Below are 23,262 nucleotides of genomic sequence, written 5' to 3' on the forward strand. Positions count from 1 at the left end.
ACGTTTAAAGAATGAGGATCGCATACAAATAAGAGAATCTACAAATAAGCACTATCCAGTCCGATGCACCGATGACGATAAAAATAGTTGGCGAGAGTTGACTGGATCAGTAAAGCTGTGGCTGGTTCCGGTAGCGCTAGTTGAAAAAACTGATAAATCGTAGACGTCCGCAAACTGCAATTATGATGAAAGCATGTGCTTTTTAGCCGTAATTGTCGGCTTTCAGCTAATAAACTCTTAATTGGGCTGCCGATGCAATATTTATAGTACATTTGACCTTGGGAAAATGTCCTATGTTGACGGCAGATAAGAATATAGTTGCCACTACTCCACTTCCCCTAGGTGTCGCACGAGACGACTAAGGGAATATAACAGAAGGGGAAGCAGAGTTCTGTGTGTTCTTACTATACCATTTACTGCGATCACCAACCCGTCTGCCCAGGTTGTTATGGGAAAAAATTCCTGTTGGCAGAGGCCTTTAGTTCGGCAATGTACTGTGATAGGCTATTGAAGATATTGATTATAACAGAGAGGTTATAGGTTGTGACCGCTGTGACTGGACGTCTGAGTATTTGTGTTACGATCATCGCTTCTAGGATTGGAACGATTTCTGTTCAACAGTTTGAGAATTATGAGTTAGCTCGTTTCGTCGTTAGTGTATATACTCATACATTTGATATTTAAACTAGATTGTTCCACTGATAATTAGTACACTATGTAATTATATTATTACCCTGCAATCATATCATTACCGGGTTATTACGGGGCACCTCTTTCAAACTGAGAAGGGTTTAGGGTCTTGTGGCCAAGTGCAGATTGGTAGATTTCACAAACCTTTAAGAACATTATGGAGTACTCTCAGGCATGCAGGTTTACACACGATGGTTTTCTTCATTGTTAAAGCAAGTGATATTTCATTGTTTAGTTTTAAAACGCACATAATTCCGATAAATAAGGGTTCGTGCTGAGGATCGAACTCGGTCCCCCAGAAGTGGACGCCGAAGTGATACGTCTAGTCTATCATCGCCTCATCTGGTAACAATCTATGGTAGAAATAATGGACAGTCATCCGGAGTATGCAACTCTTTAACAACGTATAGCAAAAGGTTTTGTGTTTGGGCTCTTTAAAGTTGTCTTAATAGGCAGAAATATTTAAGATTTAAAAACACCAGGGGAGTTGCAGAAATTTGTATTTGTTTGTATATTTAATTCTTTACTTCATTTCTCGTTACTGTATAAAATATTATTTAAATGTTAGACGAGTTAACACAATACTTTTGTCATTCAAACAAATGTGTCGTGGGCCGCAGCATCACGCGGTTCCAATTAATGACTGAAATTTATTTTAAGCTCACATGGTACACAAGATTTAATTACAATTTTAGATATGTGATGTTAGTTTTATAATTGCTAAAATTTTATTATGAAATAAATATTTTATCAATAACTTTTACCTACTCAGATCTCGTTTACAGCATCGCTAATAATAATCTTTACCGTTTACGCACAGAGGTGAGCGTCATCAATGAAAGTTTTGCGGGAGTTTTCTTGAATGGAATGACGTCATTGCATAGTACGGAGGTATTCTATATAGGAGGATTGTACATGTAGATAATTATTGAGGTCTTTCTTTTGGCGTCGGATATTCTGCGGTGCTGAATAGAATAGTCACAAGTCGGTAGCGATGTGAGTCGGACGGCAGCAGCTGTTCGGTTCTCGTCTACGCGCTCTTTCGCGCCGCGCGGCAGGTTACCACGAAATTGGACCAAACGCGTACTTTGCACCCTTTCTAACTCGCTCTTGCCCGCATCATTTATCCTTCTCCGATATTTTCCTTCGTGATAATATAATATAGCTTGTCATTGATGCAATCAGTTCAATGTTTACATTGTGCCGTATCAAGCGATGAAAATTCATAACGAGTTTGTAAATCGTTAACACCGCCGGCTGAGATAGTGTTTTTACGAGGTTGGTGACAAAAAATATATTTCATTAAAAGCAACATTGTGTTTATTGTTTTGAACTTTTTTCAATTCATTTTAGCAAGAAAGCTGTTATTGACCTGTTATGAATAATGAAAACGTTTTTTCTGAAAATATTATTCAAACATTTGTCCACACCATTTTTGCAATATAGGTAGGTAATTAACTTTTAGTTTATTCATTACATACTAGTGTAGCTATCCTCGTTGGGTCCATACAAACATATTATAGAACAAAATTGATTTGAGTTTCGCGCCGCTTTTTTTTTTTATCACTGATATCTATACCAATCCACCTTAAATGTAATGTCTTGTTTGTTTTAATAGGTTTATTTCAACTACAAGCTTTAGTTGTTCTGGTCACGTACTTTTCTTCGTACTTCATAATATTTCCAAACTTGTATAAAGAGAGATTTCTGATTTCACAATTTTTTCGTTACATTCTAGAGTACAGTTTATTTACAAATATTAAAAATAATTAACTAAACATTCATGAGGATATCTCATACTCATTTATTTGAACTTTTTTTACGAACTGAACATTTAACGACACTGATAACACAAAAACAGATCATAGACAATCCAAGACCGTACCGTTCTCGTTATCAAAAACAAATAGTATGCCGTATGTTTTAACAGCTTCTGTCGTAAACAGATTCCTTTTTATGGCTTAGTTTCACGCCCATTAAATTTTAATAGGCAATTTCAGTATGTTAAGTCCTTTAATAATTGTTTTATATTTATGGAATAATAACACAATTATTCATACCAATTGCAGTTTCGATTAATTCCACAAGTACGTTTTATTAATGGATGTAGGCAATGGCTGTGTACAAGTAATTTAAGTGAATGAGAGACAGTCGGGGCCAAATTATTGAACTTCAGATTTCAGAGCGTCTGCGCGCGAAAAGTATATTGTTGGGATGTAAGAGTATGTATGTAAAGAGGCTTTCTTGCGATGGAGTTTTAAAAGACGGAAGTTTATGTTCGTCATAGATTGAAATAAGGAACTGTTGATCATTATTTCAAACTGATATACCGAATAAAACCCATAGAAGGCAATAGCTATTTGGAATTGAAGTTAACTGATCCAATTAATCGAAACTATGTAAACCTTTAAACACTAACCTATTAAACTTATAAACACTAATATTAATGAGAAAACGTGTCTGTTTGTTTGTTACTTATGTTCGGCTCAAAACAGCCTCTTAAAGTTGGGATTGGATTTAAAATAAATAGCCTTGTTACTTATTCACAGGTTTAAGTGTAACCGATCTTGGCGAAATTATGCGTAGATATGCGTTGGAAACTGCTTCATCAGGGATAAGGAAAGTTAATGTTTCCGGTGAATTTTTAGAATACTGAAGAAGACAGGTGCGAAGTCGTTACAGCTAGTTTGATATAACATGGCAACTTATAAATCGTGCAGAATTTTATTACAATTAAATAGAAAAAAATCAATAGGTTAGTTACGGAGGAGATATAGAGACTAGGTTCAAAGAGGTAATGAAAAGGCTGAGTTCGTTTCAAATTTATTCTATACATTATAATAATGTTAAGAATTAATTCTGAATTCATTCTTCTAATTGTTGAAAACGTTCATAATAATGTATGTCATTCACTAAAAAGAAGGTGCAAGGTTATTTAAATCGGGCAATTCCTATTTAGTACAAAGTGTTTCGTCATTTTCTGACAGTTTAATGTATTTTTAGCACGTTTCAATTAGCAATCATTTAAACTAGGCAAATTTAACTGCATAGTCTGTCGTACAAAATTCAGTTTTGTTGTAAAAAGACGTTTTCTGTTTCGTTATGTGTTTTAAAAATAAGCTCAATAAACGGTCAAATCTTCAATAAGACAAACGTATGGGTACGATACTCAAAACCTATTAAGATTTAAGACTTACCCAATAATTACCGACGTAAGTATTTGATATATATCCACACTATACCTACTCTAAATAAGCTTAGCCTTATTAGTCCATAAACGCTTCATAATAATTATTTAATAGAATATGGCGAAAAAAAAACTCATCCTAATTTTAATTAGTTTCTTTGTATGATAATGCTATGAGAGTCTAAAATTTAAATTCTCGTGATAATTCAAAATAACAAGTCTAACGCTGAATACCTATAACATAGTTGAAAGTTACGGAAAACTCGTGTGAAAAATACCTGAAAACCTATGAAATATTTAATGACTAATGATTGGAGATTTGCCAAAGGCGCATGTACTCGAATGTTCAGGGACTGTTATTTTATAATATTTCATAGTTTTGTATGAAACTAGGCAACCAACCAAGTGAAGATGAATATTTTTTTGTATTTTTTCGACAGTGAGGTGAAAAGTTGTAATGTGTCACATGAGATTAAAGTATTTGTTTTGTGCATTTGAATCCCTCACCATTCTAAGGATTCTGAACCGCTACGCTCGTGATTTGAATGCAGGATCCTTCGTTTCTTCTCGTCATTCAAACTCTGAACAACTTAGCTTTCTTGTTGAACATTTAACTATTTGCATTTTATTAATCTACATAGTTTATTATAACTATAAGTATAAACGATATAGATATAACCCCCAAAATTATATTATATTTAAATACATATATACAAATCCTATAGGCTTTGAAGATTATAAGTATTTTAAATTTGGACTATTTCCTGAGATTACTTAAAAAAAAAAATAGGAAATAATATTAACATTGCAAGTATAAGCAGGTTCCTACCACCTACGTGCTTTATCCGAGAAAGTTGTTACTGTTTATGAATAAGTGATCTAATTGACTCTCTATATTATATCATATCGTTATTAGCTACTTACATCGTAAATTATAAGGGAATAAATAATTATTGTAATTATTATTATTATAATTATTAATTATTATATACAAACTTACATATATATATATAAAAGTTGTAGAGTTTGTAGGCAGGTATGTTTTAACATGTGCATGAAATTCTATTCCGATTTCAAAACTAATTCTCGTTACAAGTAAGTTTTATGGGTGACAAACTTGATTTTGAGTGCAATTAGGTATTCTATGAGTTTATAAAATTAGCTGAATCATACTTTTAATTTAAAAAAATATTTTTTAAGGCAGGGTGCCTTAAAAATGCACTCAAAATCTAGCTTGTCACCCATAAAACTTCACTGTCGATTATTATTGAATATAGACTCGGTCTTAAAACGTCATTGTCGTTACTTTCAGATCATATAAATTAAAACAATATGGCGTGAGTAGATAAAGTATTATCAGTTGTTTCTTTGTAGGAACCAGTCTTTCTCGTGTTTTGCAATCTTATTAAAAGGTATCTTCATTCTTATATTATACTTAATTGTGAAATTAGCTAATAAATAATTACTTAGTTAATTTACATTACCTAATTGTTAGGGTATTAGGTAAAAAGTTTAAGTTAAATATGCCTTCGTTATGTTGAGTTTTTTTGGCTCTAGATTCTTTAGTTAATATAAATATTACATGGGAAAACGAAATTTACATGATAAAAGCTAAACAAACACCAGCGTCTGGCTAGCTTCCAAAATGTTCAGGGTTCAAGACACCCTTTTGGTATGAGCCAAATCTCCATGGGACTGGATGACAAACGCTTTGACTACAAGCCGATAACATTAACAATATACGAAATATATAACCGCGATTCAGGCAAATCTCTTATGATATAGCGTGAAGTGTCAACGTAACAAAACATTTAAAACCGTTTCTATCAAGTCACTAATCGGATAATATATGTCGAATATAGGTATCTCTGTATATAATATAAACCTACTTAAATTTTACATACCGAAGCGACACACCGTTTTATTTAAGTATTGACTTGGATAAAGTATTGTATCATCAATACATTGATATCTGTAAGCCTATTTATTGAACTACTTGCGATAATGATATTATCATAATGATAAAGGTGGTTGAATGTGCTGTTATATCTTGATATAAAAACGCAGTGGTACTGAGTAATAATTATAACATAATGTCAACATTTCTGAGGAAGCCGAACGCGAGGTAAGACGCGCTCAGACCTAAAAATCGATGATGCCCATCGCATGATAAAAAGTATCCTTTATTACTTCTAACACTTCCAAGAATATGTGTACAAAGTTTCATGAGGATCGGTTGAGTAATTTTGCCTGAAAGCGTAACAAACAAACTTACATTGACATTTATAATATTAGTAGGAATGTAGGTACCTGTGTAAGGCACCTTTCCTTCAAACCAAATTCATCAAAATTCGTAGAGGTAAAACCAGAACGCGCTTTAGGTAGTTTTATGCGCTATAGCGCATAGCTATAATATACCTATGCAAAGAATTAAAGTGAGCCCGATGCTCCGTTTCTGCCTAAAATAAGGACAAACAAACAAACGACAATCTTTCACATTTTTAATACTAGGGAATTATACTTTTTTTGAGATATTATGCTTAGAACCAGGTTAGAACATGTTTCAAACCTTAATTCCAGCATTGACAAAGTAAATGACGAATCGTTAAAACAAAATCATTCGCAAACAAAGAAAACGTACTATTATATATTAGGTATACAATGTAACGTTTTCTTCCACACCCCATTTCTTCCAATAAATAAATACTTATTGTGAATGAGACTAACCAAATATATCTACACGACCGCATGAGCATTGAGCATGACTTGGAAAACTTGGAGTGCCATTGGACTTTGGTTCCGATCGATATGTCCTTTATTTTCCTATTCCACCGTATGGTACTCTATGATAAAATGATTGAAAATACAGTGTGAATTATTGCGACGACATTGTATATCAGTTACCGTTAGAGATTGAGAAAGATTTGAGGTTCTCTAGAAAAATTTGGGAAATTATTCGGGAAATATAGATCGATAAAACGTCGATAGACGCTTTTTTTAAAAACCAAATTTGCTGCTTGCAATTGTACTTTATTGCTAAACAAAAGTTGCTACAGGTGAATAAAAGCTAATTTTTCCTGTATACAATATATACCGCCAAAGATCGCCGCAAAGTCAAATTCTCTCTCAAGTCAAATAGGAATTGCGGACATCCCGAAAGTAAGGTGAGATAGGACCTGAGAGGTCCTATCCTCACCCCGTACTTACAGCCAGTGGTAGCTCACTCTAGATGGCTTCGTCCGGCATCTGCAGGCCAAACTTTCCCGACTTTGTGGCGTTGCTGTAACTCGAACGATAGTTTTAAAATGAATCTTACATAATGATAGTAACAAACAAGCTTAACAATCTTCTTAAATCCTCCGCCATCGTATTTCATTAATGGCGCATTAATGGCGTGCACTGGGTTTGAGACCAAGACGTAAACAAGGAAGAGGGCTAAAAAAGAAAACTCCGCCTTCTATACGAGTTATATACGCTCTTTAGGGTAGGCATTGCTTTTTGGCACGCCACTGTGATTAGTAAAACTGATCATTGCGAAATTTTGCATATCGAAAGTTCGCGTCCTGGAGCCCACATTGGATACTTACTATCCCGGGGAAATAAATGATTCCCGCGGAATATTGATAAAAAAACATATCAAACGTGGAAACAAGGTCCCGGGTGATGGAATGTTTTGGTATGTACCAACGATGAATACATGTTTTTTATCATGATAACTAAAAGTATACCTATCTATCGTCATTTAAAACCGTAATAATAATATATGTATTTGTTTACCTATAAATATCGAGGTTAAGTGACTTCGACCCGTATCAGTTATTGGCTGTGGAAAATGAACATGACAGGGTTGCACATTGGACGATCAATTGATGTGACCTCGGTTTTCAATTCCGCGTGACGGAATGTTTTGATAATTGATTGATACATAAATGATAAAATATGATATCAATTTACACTATTTATATTACTTCGGCACCTAATGCTTATAAGTGGGAGGTCCCTGGTTCGTTACCCCTAAACTTATAGTTTCTGTATTGTCTAGTCTGGTGGGAGTCTTCGTCCGTGACGATAAAGACAAGCGGTTTAGCGGTTCCACTACGCGTATTAACCGATTAGGGGTATGAGTTTAATATAACTGACATAGGTACGCCTAACCTGCTACAATCTTAGACTGTACTTACAATCAGGTGAGACTTCAGATAACGCCTGAACCGTTTCCCGAAAATATCATCATTATATCAACCCATTACCGGCCCACTACAGGGCACGGGTCTCCTCCCACAATGAGAAGGGGTTAAGGCCGTTGTCCACCACGCTGGCCCCATGCGGTTTGGTGGACTCCATACACCTTTAAAACGCACATAACTTAGAAAAGTTAAACTAGGATTCGAACTCGGTGACCCCAAAAGTGAAGTCGAGCTCCTCCCCACTGCGCTATCACCGCTTCTGTCATATAGCACAACCCCGTTTTTAATCTATCTGAAGTAACGTAAGTCGGATAATCTTTAATAAGGCAGGATTTTCACAGGCCGGTAGAGGGATATACACAATTAGATGATAAATAGCAGTGAATAGTTAACTATCTACATTAAAGATAACGAAGATTCATAAATTTTTCATATCCACCTCTAAGGAGATGAAATTATTTGTAGGGACGTTATTATTTCACTCAAGAATAATACCTTGTTGGTAGGTAAGATAATATTTTACGGTAATAATATAACGATTGTAATTCGAGTGATTTGTGGTTAGCGTTAGCGTTAGTTACTATAAAGAACGTTGTTAATTTATGTGATGAAATTTCAAGTGCTCTAACGGTGAAGAGAAACCTGCAAGCCTGAGTGTTCTCCATAATGTTCTCAAAGTGAAGTTTACCAATCTTCATTTGGCCAGCGTGTGTGAATACCAACGACCTAAAGCTTTCTTATTCGAAGAGAAGACATGCCCTGCCGTTGATAATAAAAATAATTATAATAAAATTAATTATCTTTGGATAATAACTACATCCTTTCCTTTGTTATATCTGCGAGCGTTTCATTTGGAAAAAAAATCTTCTCATCTGATTTTCATAACGAAATTCAAAAGAAGAATAATTTCAATTCTACATCAACAACTCTCTCACAGATCATACTCGTATTGAAGAATAGGGTTGACATAAGACCGTAAGACGCGTTCAATACACAATGTTCCTGAGTTAGTCTACTCATGAATGGCCAGAATGCCATTGTTAAAGAAATTGTATGGAGCTACGAGTAAATGTACGTGTTTTCGGAATTATACTGCGTATTTTATGCTCATAACTTAAGTTTGTAATACGTACCTACTTAGTACGTTGATCAATTAGGTATTTATTCTGTCCTTACTAGTCCATACCAGGTATATACTATCCTTATCAATATTATAAATACGAAAGTGAGTTTGTTGGTTTGTATTTCCTTCTTTCACGCCCTAACTAAGCAACAAATTGACTTTATTTTTGTCATAGAGTTAGTTGAAAGGACGGAGAGTAACATAGGGTACTGTTTATCCCAGGAAAATAAACTGGATTTGTATAAAAATTAAACGTGGACGGAAAAAGTGGGCAACAACTAGTAATATATAATTAAGTAAATACTTTATTCATTTCAGAGAGTTCCGTATTCATAAGTAACGAGCAAACTTACCCAAAAGGTAGTCCAGTCGATCGATTAAGTATATGTATCGAGTCGCCTTGACTCTCAGATATCGATGATAGGTCAAACTAACACAGATCAATAGTACTTACCTATTCTTATTCTGACCATGTCAGCATTGTCGGCTAACGGCAATTTACTCCGCTAATACATTGTGTACATCAAACATTCTTGACAAAATAAAGCACCTGAGAACATCCAGGGTCAAATAAAAATCAATCAAAGTGAAGTTACATTCACAGTATTTTTTATCTGTTTTTAAAATACCACTCCTACCTGCAAAATTAATATTTTAGGGTGAAAAGTATCGGGAACGGATGAAGATATATTTTTTAATGGAAAATTTTAATAAAAATGGTTAGCGTTATGTAATTTTTAACAAAACAACTATATTTTATTTTATCTCAAAGTCTTTATAAATAAATAAGATTAAAAATATCATTAGAGGTAACTTTGTAATTTTTTTACTATAGAGAAAATTGTACTGAATCGTGGAAAGTGGACAAAAATTAAGTCAGATATGCTCAAGATTAACGGTTAGGTAGATTATGATTAATAGTTTAAGTTCTTTCAACGTCATTTAGCAGCAAACGGTACATTCAATTCATTTTTTTTTTCATTCGGCAGGTATTATGGGCAATAAAGAGCTGATAGCGAGGTGATAAAATAAGAAGATGCCCGTACTCCGCAACGCCGACCACCCCGCGTCGAAGGCCACCGACTCCGTGGCCGCTCGATACGGTGTGGCCGTTTTAGGGTCCTGGGCGGCCGAGACAGGTATAGCGATAACAACGCGAAAATAATATGTCATATAAGTAACCTAAGCCCTATTACAGTATAAGGGACTAACTAATAAATAAAAATGCTTTCGTGTGAATTGTTGCTCTAACCAGGTTGCTCTTCCAATAAATTTACACCTTCCTTTGATAACATAAAAAAAACACCCGGCTAAGTTCTTTGTGGGCTTCTTCTTCGACCAGGACGCGTTTGGAACACTCGTAGCTTTAGTTTTAAGTTTACGAATGTACGCATCAAAAGTGCCACCTATGGACATGGGTACTTTAATAAAGATTTTTTTGACTTTGACTTTTATCTTGAACCTAAGTGGGACCGAGAAAATATGGTACTTACAGATGAATAAGTGCTCCTCTAGTGTTTTGAGAAACTAGGCTAGGCATTTAATGACAAGGCTCCAAGGAAGCATACCGCTCCCTTTTCATCTCTCACAAGAAATTTTAAAATGGTGTTGGAAAAATGCAAGTACCGAGTTTCTTGTCAGCTACTGCTCGGTAGAATCTGCCTTGCGAACCGGAGTCAATACAAACAGACATAGGTACTTGACGTTTCAAAAGTGCCTAATGGCCTACTTTAATATTTTTTTAATCTGCAGGTCAGAGATTATTACAGTTTACTAGTTTTGTCTGCGGCTTGTGGTGCCACAGCTGGGCAAAGGCCATCTTTCTCAAAGACGGAATTAGAGCTGTTACACAACGCTGTTTTAATGCGAGTTAGCGGGCTTCTTAGATGCTAGTATTTATAAACACGATCGAAGGCTTACTGTGCTCTTCGAGGCACGGAAATGAACAACGCCAATTACCTATAAATAAATAATAATAAATAAATAAATAAACTACGACAACACACACATCGCCATCTAGCCCCAAAGTAAACGTAGTTTGTGTTATGGGTACCAAGATGTCTGATAAATATGTTTATGAATAATATACATAAATACTTTGAATATACATTTAAACACCCAGACACTGAAAAACATTCGTGCTCATCACACAAAAAATTTACAGTAGTGGGAATCGAACCCACGGCCTTGGGCTCAGAAAGCAGGGTCGCTGCAACCTGCGCCAATCGGCCGTCAAAAACTCGAAGTGAAAAACTAATTACCGTTTATTTACCTTACCCGAGAATCGTACCAAGGACCTCGTCATCCTTAGTTACCGTTTGGCTTTCACATAACAATGATAGAATCAAAATAAAAATTAGCCTGGGTGTGATTAAAAAATTTAAGTCGATAAATCGAATAGAAACGAGTCAGCCATTTTATTTCAAAAAGGGAATAACAGAATTACGTTTTAGATAGGTAATATATCCTATAGGAACTGAGCATTGTTTCGTATCTAATACAAATAAATTAAATTGAAATGCTTGTCTGTGATTATTCCTAATATACTTCGGTGAATGTGCTCAGGAACTTAACAAACTTGTTCCTCCTTCCCCGTTCTACTACTCACAGAACAGCAAGATACCGTGAGCGGTGGCATTCTTATGTGGTTGATATTCCATCAACACGCACGAAACGTTTTTATCCACCTTTCTGATATGTACCGCTAGGATGTGAAACGCCCTCCCGGCAACTGTTTCCTGCCACGTATAATTTGAGTACCATCAAGGCAAGAGTGAATAAGCTTTTTCTAGGCAAGCGTGCTCCAACCTAGACCTATCTTTATCTATCTATTAACTGCCTCTTATTTAACGTAAATGCATGAACGTTAGCATAACCCAAACAAACGTTACAATTTTTTGTCCGTCTATGTGAATGGGACAATAATTGAATCGGATTGGACCTTCACAGGCTGGTTGTGGATTACAACGCCGAAAGCTTTCAGCCTCCACTGCGATTTTTAAATTAGATCAGAAATATGAGCTGCTTAGCTAGATTACTCGTTTTCTTTATATCAGAATATCTCTGTTACCTTTTTTCGAAAATCAGGTGTGGAATTTCGTAAGGCAAAATTTTACTCATTAGAAATAGTACGAGGCTTATTGTAATTTGCGGTAAACGTTAGCTTGTGATATCTACTAGTACATATATTACAGCCAGAACTCCAGGTATTAGCAGTATGTATTTGATTATCGCACATGCAACGCTTACACGCTGACTTCTTTTCGAACCCTTCAGTGTTTTCTTAACCTTATATTTAGGATAGCGTAAGCTTAGTTTACGGACTATAAGTATTTTTACTACATGACGAAGTCGGGGGCAAGCACTAGTCCTGCAGCGATAAGTCCACAGACGCGAACGAACGTCTATACATAAAAGAGCTTCACTTATCGCACAAAAGCATTACTCTGCTTTCAGTAGGTATTTCAGTTTTATATCGCCTTCTTATACTTTAAAAGCCTCTTATTCGTCTTTTACTGAGATGATGGTAAATATTCTGGAAATATTACACATAAGTGGAACAGTCCGCTATAAAGGTATTGACTTAAGAAAAAAGATTTAAGATTTCGACTATAATTTTGCGCGAAAAAATATTATGTTCCACCGCTGGCCAATGGCCATACGCATTCTCTCTTTTATGAAGGAGAAGAGAAGATAAATTTTACACATCGTTTATAGCCCTCCTATTAAGTTTACGATTGTAGTCATCGCGATCACCACAATACTTAACGTGTGCACATTTTTAATGTAATGTACTCGTACCAGAAAAAAATGGTATATAATCTATCTATACGCCTATTTACATAGCGAAATATTTGACTTGACTTGACTCAGACTTTGAATGATATATCTTAATATTTTGGTATCATCATTATATGAGTACTAACAACATGAGTACCTTCAAATCAAGAGTGAATAGGCATCTTCTAGGCAAGCCCCTAGCGATCTTCTCCACCTTAGGCTGCATCATCGCTTACCATCAGGTGTTAATGCAGTCAAGCGCTCGTCTATAAACAAAAAAAAATATATATCAACCCATTACCGCCTGACTACAGGGCACGAGTTTCCTCCCACAATGAGTAGGGGTTAAGGCTGTAGTCCACCACGCTGGTCCAATTCGGACAATTCAGTATTGTTTACTGACTGAAGTAAGATCTGAGATGCTTACCGTTTTCATCTCATGCAAGGCCAATATACAACTAAGTACGTTGATGGCATTTCATGTCCTTCCACACATATTTCGGGCTAAAATCCATTCTAATATCATAAACGTGAAAGTGTGTCAGTTTGTTTGTTTATATTTTCGTGTGTTACTTATGTTCAGCTCGACCGTTGGACTTATCTTGATGAATTTCGGCACACATGTAGCTTGCATCTTTGAGATAGACCAAGGATAATATTTATCCCGGTAAAGCTGCTGGCAGAAGTTACCCGCGGGATTTAAAAAAAGCATTTGTTACCTATGCATGGCTTAATCGATTAACTAGTCTTGATGGAATTTGCATGGATATAGTTTGCATACTAGAGACGACAATCGAGACGTCTTACCCAGAAAAATATACAGTTCCTGCGGCATTAAAAATGTCGTGGGCATAAGCTAGAAAGGTGTATGAACCACATCAGATGTGACCGAAACCCTCATATAATTTAACCTGTATAAAATAAGACAGAACCAGAAACAACGTATTGCGCAATATCTACGTTATATATTTACATACATATCTAAATATGTTATTATAGGCTTTTGTAATCTCGAAACGGGAAAAGGTGTGGTTTGTGTTCCCCTCCATACGTTCCGAGAAGCCTTGCACGTTTTGTTCTCGATGATAAGTTTATTAAATAGTTCCTGCATTACAAAGGCTTCGCGAAAATTATTGCCTTCTGTTAATCGCTTTTTGTTCTTTCGTCGTTATTTTATTTTACAACTAAAAACGGCTATGTGGGAGTTGCACTTGCACGCAAACGGTTCCGTACCAAGGTTCAATATCCAATAACTCATATAATTATAATATTAAATTAACTGCGACTATTTTATGTATTAGCTACCATAACACACTGTTTTTGTATGGCCAATGGCCACGTTTCATGTTATGTCATAGCTTTCAAATTTTTACGTATCACGGTTTTGAGATACAGCTTGCTGACAGACAGATAGAACGACTGGCAGATGGATGGCGAGGGCCTAGTTATAGGGTTACTTCGGGTACGGAATCCTAAAAAGCGATTATAATTTCTGTACTTACCTAAATAATTATAAATATTTTTATCAGGGTGTATGAACTAGGTATTTAGGAAAACGGCTTGGCGGTATAGCTTACTGATAAGGTATTAAACGAAATTGCGTACATACAGCCGATTGGCGCAGAGGGCAGCGACCGTATTTGCAGAGTCCGAGGCCGTGGGTTCGATTCCCACAGCTAGAAAATGTTTGTGTGATGAACATGAATGTTTTTCAGTGTCTGGGTATCTGTATACTATAAATAGTGTTCATAACACAAGTAACGCTTACTTTGGAGCTGCATGGCGCTGTGTGTATTGTCGTAGTATATATTAATTAACATAAGAGCGTTGCAGAATAACATTACAGCACAAAGTTAATAATAAAGAGATGGAACGTAGGTATAACGTCACGTATGGGAAGAATACATCGTATTCGAATAATGCCAAGCTCTCTACAATGTATAGTGCTTATGCCAACCCCAAATTCCAAATAACTCGACTTTATTTCTGAAAAAGATACATTTTCATCGCGCCGCCATGTTTTAATAATTAAATTGGTCGACCGTTTTCAATTTCTTGCTTTTATAATTATAATTTCCATTTATATTTTATTCCAGCTACTTACCCGTTTGACCTAACAAAAACAAGGCTACAAATACAGTCGGAAGTGGCCTCCGCTAAACATGGATATAAGGTAAACACCCTCCTATTTTCCATTAAACTTATAAATGGCTTGAGTTACATTGTCTATTACAGAGGTTCCAAAACTTTTTTCCTAGTATCACTTTAAAAAAATCTTGTTTCAGTAATGTAGTGTGCGGTTGTTCATTCAATACCGTGATCGAATCTTGCATTTAAACGATCATAAAAATTTAAGCAAAAAAAAAGAGGATACATTAGAAGCATTACGAGCATTTGTAGACGAAATACAGGCTTACAAATATCACCGAAAAATTTAACTTCACTTAATTTTTTTTGAAGTATTATCTACCTATAGCTAAAGCCAAGCCATCATTTCTGTTCTTTACTATCGAAACTATAGAAAATGTCACACCATTCTTATTGCACGCCAACAAAGACCCCCGCCAAGCATACGTGGACGCCATTGCTCTGCATAGCTAGCACAGGCCGGAGGCCGAAATTATATACCCCGATTATATTCCCTGACTAGGGATATATTTAACATGGAATAGGAGAAGTTTACCCTGTACACATGTATTATTAGAATAATATTTCCACTTGTGCGCCAGTGCTCTGAAGAGTTGATAGAGCTGTGGGAAAGAATAAACTTTTACCCTTTCCCCGGGGAGATAATTATCTGCTGCCCATAGACAAAAATAAATCCCCCGAATTTATCCCCTGACAAGGGATATAATTAACATGTCCACAGCACGGGAACATTGAATCGGAGAAGTTTACCCCCGTTTATTATCACATATTTTATTTGGATATTATTTCCACTTGTGCGCCAGTGCTCTGAGAGCTGATAGAGCTGTGGGAGAAGATAAATTTTTATCCTTTCCCCGGGGAGATAATTATCTCCTGCCCATGCTAGCCGTACTGGGGTCCGTTAGCACGGCTAGAATGGGCTGGAGTCATTTTTCGAGGAAAAGACCAATGTTTATCCTCTCCGATAATTTTATGAACTGTCCGAGTGGAAATAATATACGTATAATAAACGGGGGATTATTCTCCTATTCCCTGTTGCCATGTTTTAGTAGGTGGACTATATTTTTTGTCTCCGGCCTTTGCTAGCCGTGCTGAGCCACTTTTGGTATCACTGTATTCAATACTAACTATTTCAAAGTGTACATTTTATTCATGAATACAATGTTGAAGCAATTGTATGTAACATCGGAGCTGCATGCATTTCCTTTGTGACCTTTACACTTGATACATTAAGTGTATCGTTTATCATACGTGTGGCTTGCCAGCGGCAATTTCCACATATTAACATGAGCAACAGATTAAATATCTCAATTATTTTTTCATTATGTTTTAACATATCGTTTTGATTACTTCTAAATGACGAAGTAATTTAAAATGTTATCTATAATATGTTACATACATAGTATATAAAGATGCAAAATCGAATATTTACTTAGGATTAGCGATTCGATTTGGGCTGAATGAATGAATTTAATACAACTGCCATACCTGTAAACCGCCAGGTAAGAATACATCAGTCAAGGGATAACTTGAAGTGGATAAAAAGAGTTAGGTATTAAGAAGAAGCTGCAAGTTTGGTATAAGTAGTACCTACCTAAATAAATCCGCATTGGAGCAGCGTAGTGGGTCTATGCTCAAAAACCATTTCTCCTATTGGAGAGCATTCCTAGCAGTTGGTCATTAATAGGCTGCGGATAATGACGCATTTTTTATCAACCCTTAAGTGTGTAGTTAGTATTGCGGTTAAATGTGTAAATTTTACTTATCAGCACGGTTGTTCGCGACTTTATTCGCTACTAATACTGATAAGTAAGATTTAATTATACAATGTAAAAATGAAAACCGAAAAAATACTTCAGAGGCTGCTGAAAGATATCAGAAAAAGCCTAACTAACAAAACATGTAAAAATAAAATCGTCGCGTAGCGTAGGGACTACGCTCCTTTATCTTCAATAGGGTTGTCATAAGTAAACACTTTGATGGTATGGAAAAACAAATATGCTTCTTTGGATTTCATATTTTTACAGGGTGACTCCTTATGAAATTTACTTATGCACCCTGCAACAGTATTTCGTTATTCCGTTACACGTTGTATAGTGAATAATAAAATAAAACACGAAAAATACTCACAGTTGGAGAATCTCGGGATGATAAAAACCGCAGTTGGCATCGCGAAACAGGAAGGCGTGCTGAAGCTATGGACGGGTCTGATGCCAATGTTCCAACGTCACGCAATCTACTCGGGTTGTCGGCTCATCTTGTACGAACACTTCCGTGACGCCTTGAAAGATGAAGATGGTAAAATGTCTTTGGGGGCCGCATCTATAGGTAAAAATATAGTGCTATAATATTTTTTTTTGTAGACTTCCCTGGCACAGTGGTGAGCCCTGTAGTTTTATAGGTGAGACATCCCGGGTTCGATCCCCGGCGAGGACAACTCGGGACTTTATAATTTCAGAATTTTCTCTTGTTTGGCCTGGTGGGAGGCATCGTCCGGGGCTGTCACAGTACAGTTACCACACTGTACCTCTATGATGTCACGTAGAACTTGCTATGTGCGATCAAGTTGAAACTTGATCGCACATAGCAAGTTCTGCAAGTTAAACTTATGGAGAAATTTCAGGCGTGCAGGTTTCCTCACCATGTTTTCCTTCATCGTTAAAGTTATATAAATAGCAAGTTATTTTCAATTTCATTAATAAAAATGCACATAAACCCAGCTCATTCTGAGAGGCGACCCGTTCCCAGGAATTGGCCGGTAATGGGTTGATAATCTGATAGAAGTAACACAAGTAAGTCATCATCAGATTTACTAGTGTTAGGCACTTCTAGCAGACAGGTTGTAAATGATAATTAAAGATTTTTAAACTAAGATTTTCGTGGTTAATCAACATGCAACTGGGATATCGACAAATCCAAAATATTATCGTGGTATATGTGGATATGTACCCGTTGAACTATATTTAAGAAATATAAATGATAAATTAAAGAAGTTTGTTCACCTCAATAATTAGAAGGTCAAGTTAACGCAAGGTTACACGCGCCGAAACGAATCTCGGAATTATTACATAAAGGTCTTCTATTCTTATTGTTTCCTTATATAATTTTGTCAATACGTACAGAATGCCAAATTTGTCATGCTGTAGCTAATCCTAAAGCAATTTTGATCGATAAACTATTTCTTATTATAGCCGACCTTGTGACAAGGAAAAATCAAGTGGTCAACCATTAGTTGCCAAAGTTTCTATTATATGGTGTCACTTGGTTGTGGAAATATTGCGGTCGTACGACCGACATAGATTGGCTAGACAATGACTGCGTGACAAAATGTTTCTATAGCAGCAGAGGTAAGAAAGTATGCCGACAACTAGTATGAAGGAATGTTTGTTTAATCTTTGTTTTAAAAGTATTAACTTTGGGTTCTAGCATATACGTATTTTTTTTAAACTTGCTCAATAAACACCCAGACTTTTTATATTATAGAACTTTGAGTTGTTTGTAGTTGTTATGATTAAGTACAGTTTTCTATTTTTGGTTTAACTTTTTTTCTAATATTTTCTAAAAACCTCATATTTTGTATGAGGTTCTAATCTACTTTTTAAATATGTTAATAGGTAGGTATATAGGTATACTTTAAAATACTTAATTTGTCGATATTGAGTTTCGTCGTGACCGAAGTCCATCATGTAACTGGGTCGACATATTGACAAGTTAAAAAGAAATAATAATTATAGGTAGATAGATGTGTCGATCATTACCATTATTTTTAGGAAAAACAAGTTATGGTGCCTATCTATACCCTTATTTGATTAATAAAGTTGTGTTGCTTGCGTCCAGCTTTCTGCGACGCGCTTGATGTCGTCTACCTCGTTAGGGGTCGACCAATGCTGCCCTTACCAGTGCGAAGCTGCTATTTCAGCACTTTGGGACCCCAATGTCCATCTGTGCTCCGAGCTATGTGCCCCACCCATTGCCACTTCAGCTTCACGATTCGTTGAGCTATGTCTGTAACTCTGGTTCTTCTACGGATTCCTCATTCCTTATTCGATCACGTGGAGATGCTCCGAGAATAGCTCTCTACATCGCCGGCCGAGTGACTCCGAGCCTTCTTATGAGGCCTATAGTTAGCGACCATGTTTCGGAACAAAGGTCATCGCTGGCAACACGCACCGCGCGTAGACTTTTTATCTTTAGGCACTGAGGGGTTGGGAACGAAAAGTCACGAAGTTTCCCGAACACTGCCCATCCGAGTTGGTTTCGGCGGTTCACCGCTTTCTCGAAATTGGACCTACCTAACTGGATCCTGTTTATAATCTGTCCTATTTATAACGTATTCGTCGACAATTTTGAGTGCAGTGCTCTCAACGATAACTGCTTGAAGCGGATATCAAAGTGTAATGTTTGCTTTTTCTGTATTTTTCAAATAAAGAAAAAGGTTTGGGCTTGGTTTAAAATTTCAGTTGTTTTAAGATTTGTTAAAACAGAAAATCTTGCAATGCAGTGCTTCTTTCCTCCAAAATCGACGTTATAGTATTCCTTAAACCCTTTATAACCGATTCCATAAACTATTGCACAAATTTTCGACTCCATAAACGTTTTCAAAAGGGAAACCTGCATACTTAGATGAAGTGAGTAATTTGAAGGAGATCTTCAGGCGGGCTGGCGGCGGGTTCTCTGGCGCAGCTGATCGCGTCTCCCACTGACCTGGTGAAGGTCCAGATGCAGGCAGAAGGGCGACGGGTCCTGCAGGGCAAACCTCCACGTTTCACCAATTGCCGACAGGCCTATAAGCTATTGTATTCTGAAGCTGGCTTATTAGGCTTTTGGAGAGGTAAGTGAGCGATTATACACCATCTATACATACTATATACACTATAAAGTGACTTATTTTATCGTGGATCATACAATCTCTTCTATCTACTCGATATACTGTAACTCTAAAGCGTTATTCAAAATAATTGAAAACGACACCTATAATAATAAAATAAAATTTGGAAGCAGGTTCTAGAGTCAAATATTGTTTTTAATTTTTAGATTGTTATTATATTAGATTTATAGATAATAATTAATTGAATTGATCCCGACACTACACCTCCAAAACTCGATATAGGGTGCTTTTTTACACCAAACTATCGTTAAAAATGAAAAAAAAAAAAAAAATAGTAAGTAAATATGTAGTTATTCGCATGTATGTATTTTAAAAATAAGGCCGCCTCTTATATTCTACTTCTTTCTTTATGTTTCTGTTTTTATTTTATTTTCGTGTATGTTAATGATGTGGTAAACAAATAAAGAGTAACGATGATTATTTCAGGTGCTATACCTAACGTACAGCGTGCGGCATTGGTCAACATGGGAGATCTAGCAGCCTATGACTACAGTAAGCAGTTCCTGATACGGGAGTTCGGTATGGCAGACACCCTGTTGGTACACGCGATGTCCGCCTTTGCCGCCGGTTTCGTGGCCGCAGTTGTGGGAACACCTGCTGACGTGCTAAAGACTCGGCTAATGAACCAACCCGTGGGACCAGATGGAAGGTAAAAGCTTTATTGGCTAGGATTTTGATCACTGTGTTCTTATAAGAGTTCCATCCCGGGCGGAGACTATTAGAGATTTTATGATTTTTTATATTTGCTCTACTCTGGGAGGCTATGGCCGTGGTTACTAACCCTTCCGACGGAAACGTGCCGCTAAGCGATTTAGCTTTCCGGTGCGATGTCGCGTAGAAACTATACTCCTAAAAGGCTATAGCCTAAGAGCCCACGACGGCCAGACCTTCGTTATTTAATAAAAGCTGAAAGTTCTTGTGTTCGTGTACTCTTACTTGCTTTTATTTTATTACTTAATATGTTTTTATAAAAAAAAATGGAACTTCATAACAGATAGTTTCGTTTCGTAGAAAGTTTTGTGATCGCTAAACATTTTAAGGATGTTAATATTTTGACGCAACTGCCAGCTGTACGCCGCCGTACGTAGCCAATAAGTAGGTTGTGTGTTCGAAGTGCGGTCGAGGTCAAACAATGAGGTCAAAGTCGGGACCCGCGCACGCTCGATGAAATGAATCCTTTCCCTTTCTATACAAATTCAAATAGGTACCTACAGCAAAGCTTGCAATTAGAAGTCCTTATTAACTTCTATGACATCATTATTTCCTAGTCATTAATAATAGCCAAGTATTTAAGTATAGTTTAAAGAAATACTACATACGTTTTAAATAAGCAAACTAAACAAAACGAATTTATATTCAACAACAAAATTAATCAAACAGTTCGTTTGAAGTTTTTTTTTGTCTTTTTTTACACATCAGTCTTTTAATTCAGAAAACATTCCAACAGTAAGACTTAACTTAGAGCGGGCGTTTTTAAATTTCTGCAACCTCACCAACAAAAACAAACCTTATGAGAGGGTTTTTAAATATAGTAACTGTGTACACATATACTAAGGTACTTTATACTTATTTTTGACAAATATTTGCTCAGTTTCACCAGTTTATCGTTATCTAGTCACTAATAAAAAACCTGCATGAGATGAGAAATGAGTTTGCATTTTTGATTGCTTGATTGCAATTAATATTTGAAGTTACCGGTTAAACTTTAAAAACCTTTTTTTTTCCCAGATATTATAAACAAAAAGAAAAAGTCAGTCTTGCACAAAATAATTCTATACATTTGCACGTGCAACGGGAAATAACATACTTTATTTTTCAGAGGCACTCTATATCGTGGCATGATCGACTGCGTCCAACAATCCGTGAAAAATGAAGGTATACTATCGCTGTACAAAGGTTTCCTCCCGCTTTGGATGAGGCTGGGTCCGTGGGCTTTGATCAACTGGATAGCTTTTGAGAACATCATGCTGGCCATCGGAGGACATACATTTTGATTTCCATATTTTATTATCCTGGAATATTTTGAACAGGGCCATAATTTATTCAATTTAGATGGAATTGGGATAATGTACAGGGGAATATGTGCAGTTTAAGTGTGAGTTATATCAGGACTTCCTGATTTTTCTTGCTTTTAAAAATATAATTTCCTGTATAGAGAAACACCAAAACTTTCACGAGTAAAAGACGTAAGTTTTAATGTGATATGTTATCTGCATTATTGTATGTTTAGTAATATAGAAATATATTATGGCAATGTTACATTTAATAGCATATACATATTATGACATTTTATTATAGTTATTATTACAAATGGATGGGTATAAAAACGACAATACTTTAATACAATTAGTATTTTTTATATATACAAAAATAACAGTTCAAATGAAGGAAGGATGTTTTTACCCCAAATTAATAATAAAATTATTAATGTTGCTCTACTTTATATCTTGTAAAGAAAACGTGCTTTCATTATTAGTGTAAGAAGCAGTAAGCACAAAATATGTTTTTTGAATGTGTTAATTTAGTGAGACGGTATTTAAAATACTCAATAGCACAAGTTTGATGTATTTCATAAGTATAATCGCAGCTATAGTGAATTTAATACATTGACTTAATAAAATTTCACTTATTTTAAATAACAGAAGACTTTTTATATATTTCAATATTATATTTTTATTTGCTTTAGTTTGTGTAGATTATGAAAATGTTGATGTTGCTAATTTTAAATTTGAAAAAATTGTGATGTTATTGTAGTATTTTATAGGCATATTAAATAATTTATTGTTGAATTAAATGATTTTATTTGTTAGTCTCTAGTTAACTTGTCCTATAACCACAAAATGCAGTGTATCAGATAGCTTGAACTGACAAAGGCTTCCCGCAATAATATGCACAATATTTTTAAAAATAGCGTATTGAAGAGTTGAACTCATCTCATCATCTTTACGAGTCTTACGGCCCACTACGAGAAGGGTGTAGGCCGTAGTCCACCACGCTGGCCCAGTGCAGATTGGTGGGCTTCAAACGCCTTTGAGAACATTTTGGAGATCTCTCAGGCATGCAGGTTTTGCTCACATTGTGTTTTCCTTAACCGGGAATCACACTTAAAAGTGATATTTCAATTGCTTAAAGGGTACATAAATTAGAAAAGGTAGGTAGGTAGCTGGGATTCGAACTCCGCCCCCCGAAAGTAAAACCGAAGACCACCAGGCTATCACCACTTCCAGCTACCATAATTTTAGTAAATAATGTAGCGAGC

At 35.9% G+C, this 23,262-nt stretch overlaps 1 protein-coding gene across 3 annotated transcripts; it reads left to right on the forward strand.

Annotated features, from left to right (window-relative positions):
• Positions 1-1,661: 1,661 nt before the first annotated feature.
• LOC120629391 (mitochondrial uncoupling protein 4) lies at positions 1,662-22,633 on the forward strand. Of its 3 annotated transcripts, none has more exons than XM_039898322.1 (7): positions 1,662-1,968; positions 10,177-10,326; positions 15,064-15,140; positions 17,248-17,443; positions 19,770-19,946; positions 20,430-20,652; positions 21,823-22,632. In XM_039898322.1, exons 2-7 carry the CDS (start codon positions 10,224-10,226, stop codon positions 21,995-21,997), a joined length of 951 nt encoding a protein of 316 aa, XP_039754256.1. In that variant the 5' UTR covers positions 1,662-1,968; positions 10,177-10,223; the 3' UTR covers positions 21,998-22,632. The 3 variants fall into 3 exon arrangements, with proteins under 3 accessions (XP_039754256.1, XP_039754258.1, XP_039754257.1); XM_039898324.1 differs by lacking the exon at positions 1,662-1,968 and adding an exon at positions 2,117-2,136 and having other exon boundaries at positions 21,823-22,633; XM_039898323.1 differs by lacking the exon at positions 1,662-1,968 and adding an exon at positions 3,834-3,902 and having other exon boundaries at positions 21,823-22,633.
• Positions 22,634-23,262: the final 629 nt, after the last annotated feature.

Source organism: Pararge aegeria, chromosome 14 (genome assembly GCF_905163445.1).
Source record: "Pararge aegeria chromosome 14, ilParAegt1.1, whole genome shotgun sequence".
Lineage (NCBI taxonomy): Eukaryota > Metazoa > Arthropoda > Insecta > Lepidoptera > Nymphalidae > Pararge > Pararge aegeria.

What these genes read in the sequence shown, in the direction of transcription:
- LOC120629391 (XM_039898322.1), top strand. Translation starts at nt 10,224, where the DNA reads ATGCCCGTACTCCGCAACGCCGACCACCCCGCGTCGAAGGCCACCGAC. An exon ending in TTTGGGGGCCGCATCTATAG is followed by an intron (nt 17,444 to 19,769) that starts GTAAAAATATAG and finishes GGAGATCTTCAG; the next exon opens with GCGGGCTGGCGGCGGGTTCT. An exon ending in CTTATTAGGCTTTTGGAGAG is followed by an intron (nt 19,947 to 20,429) that starts GTAAGTGAGCGA and finishes TGATTATTTCAG; the next exon opens with GTGCTATACCTAACGTACAG.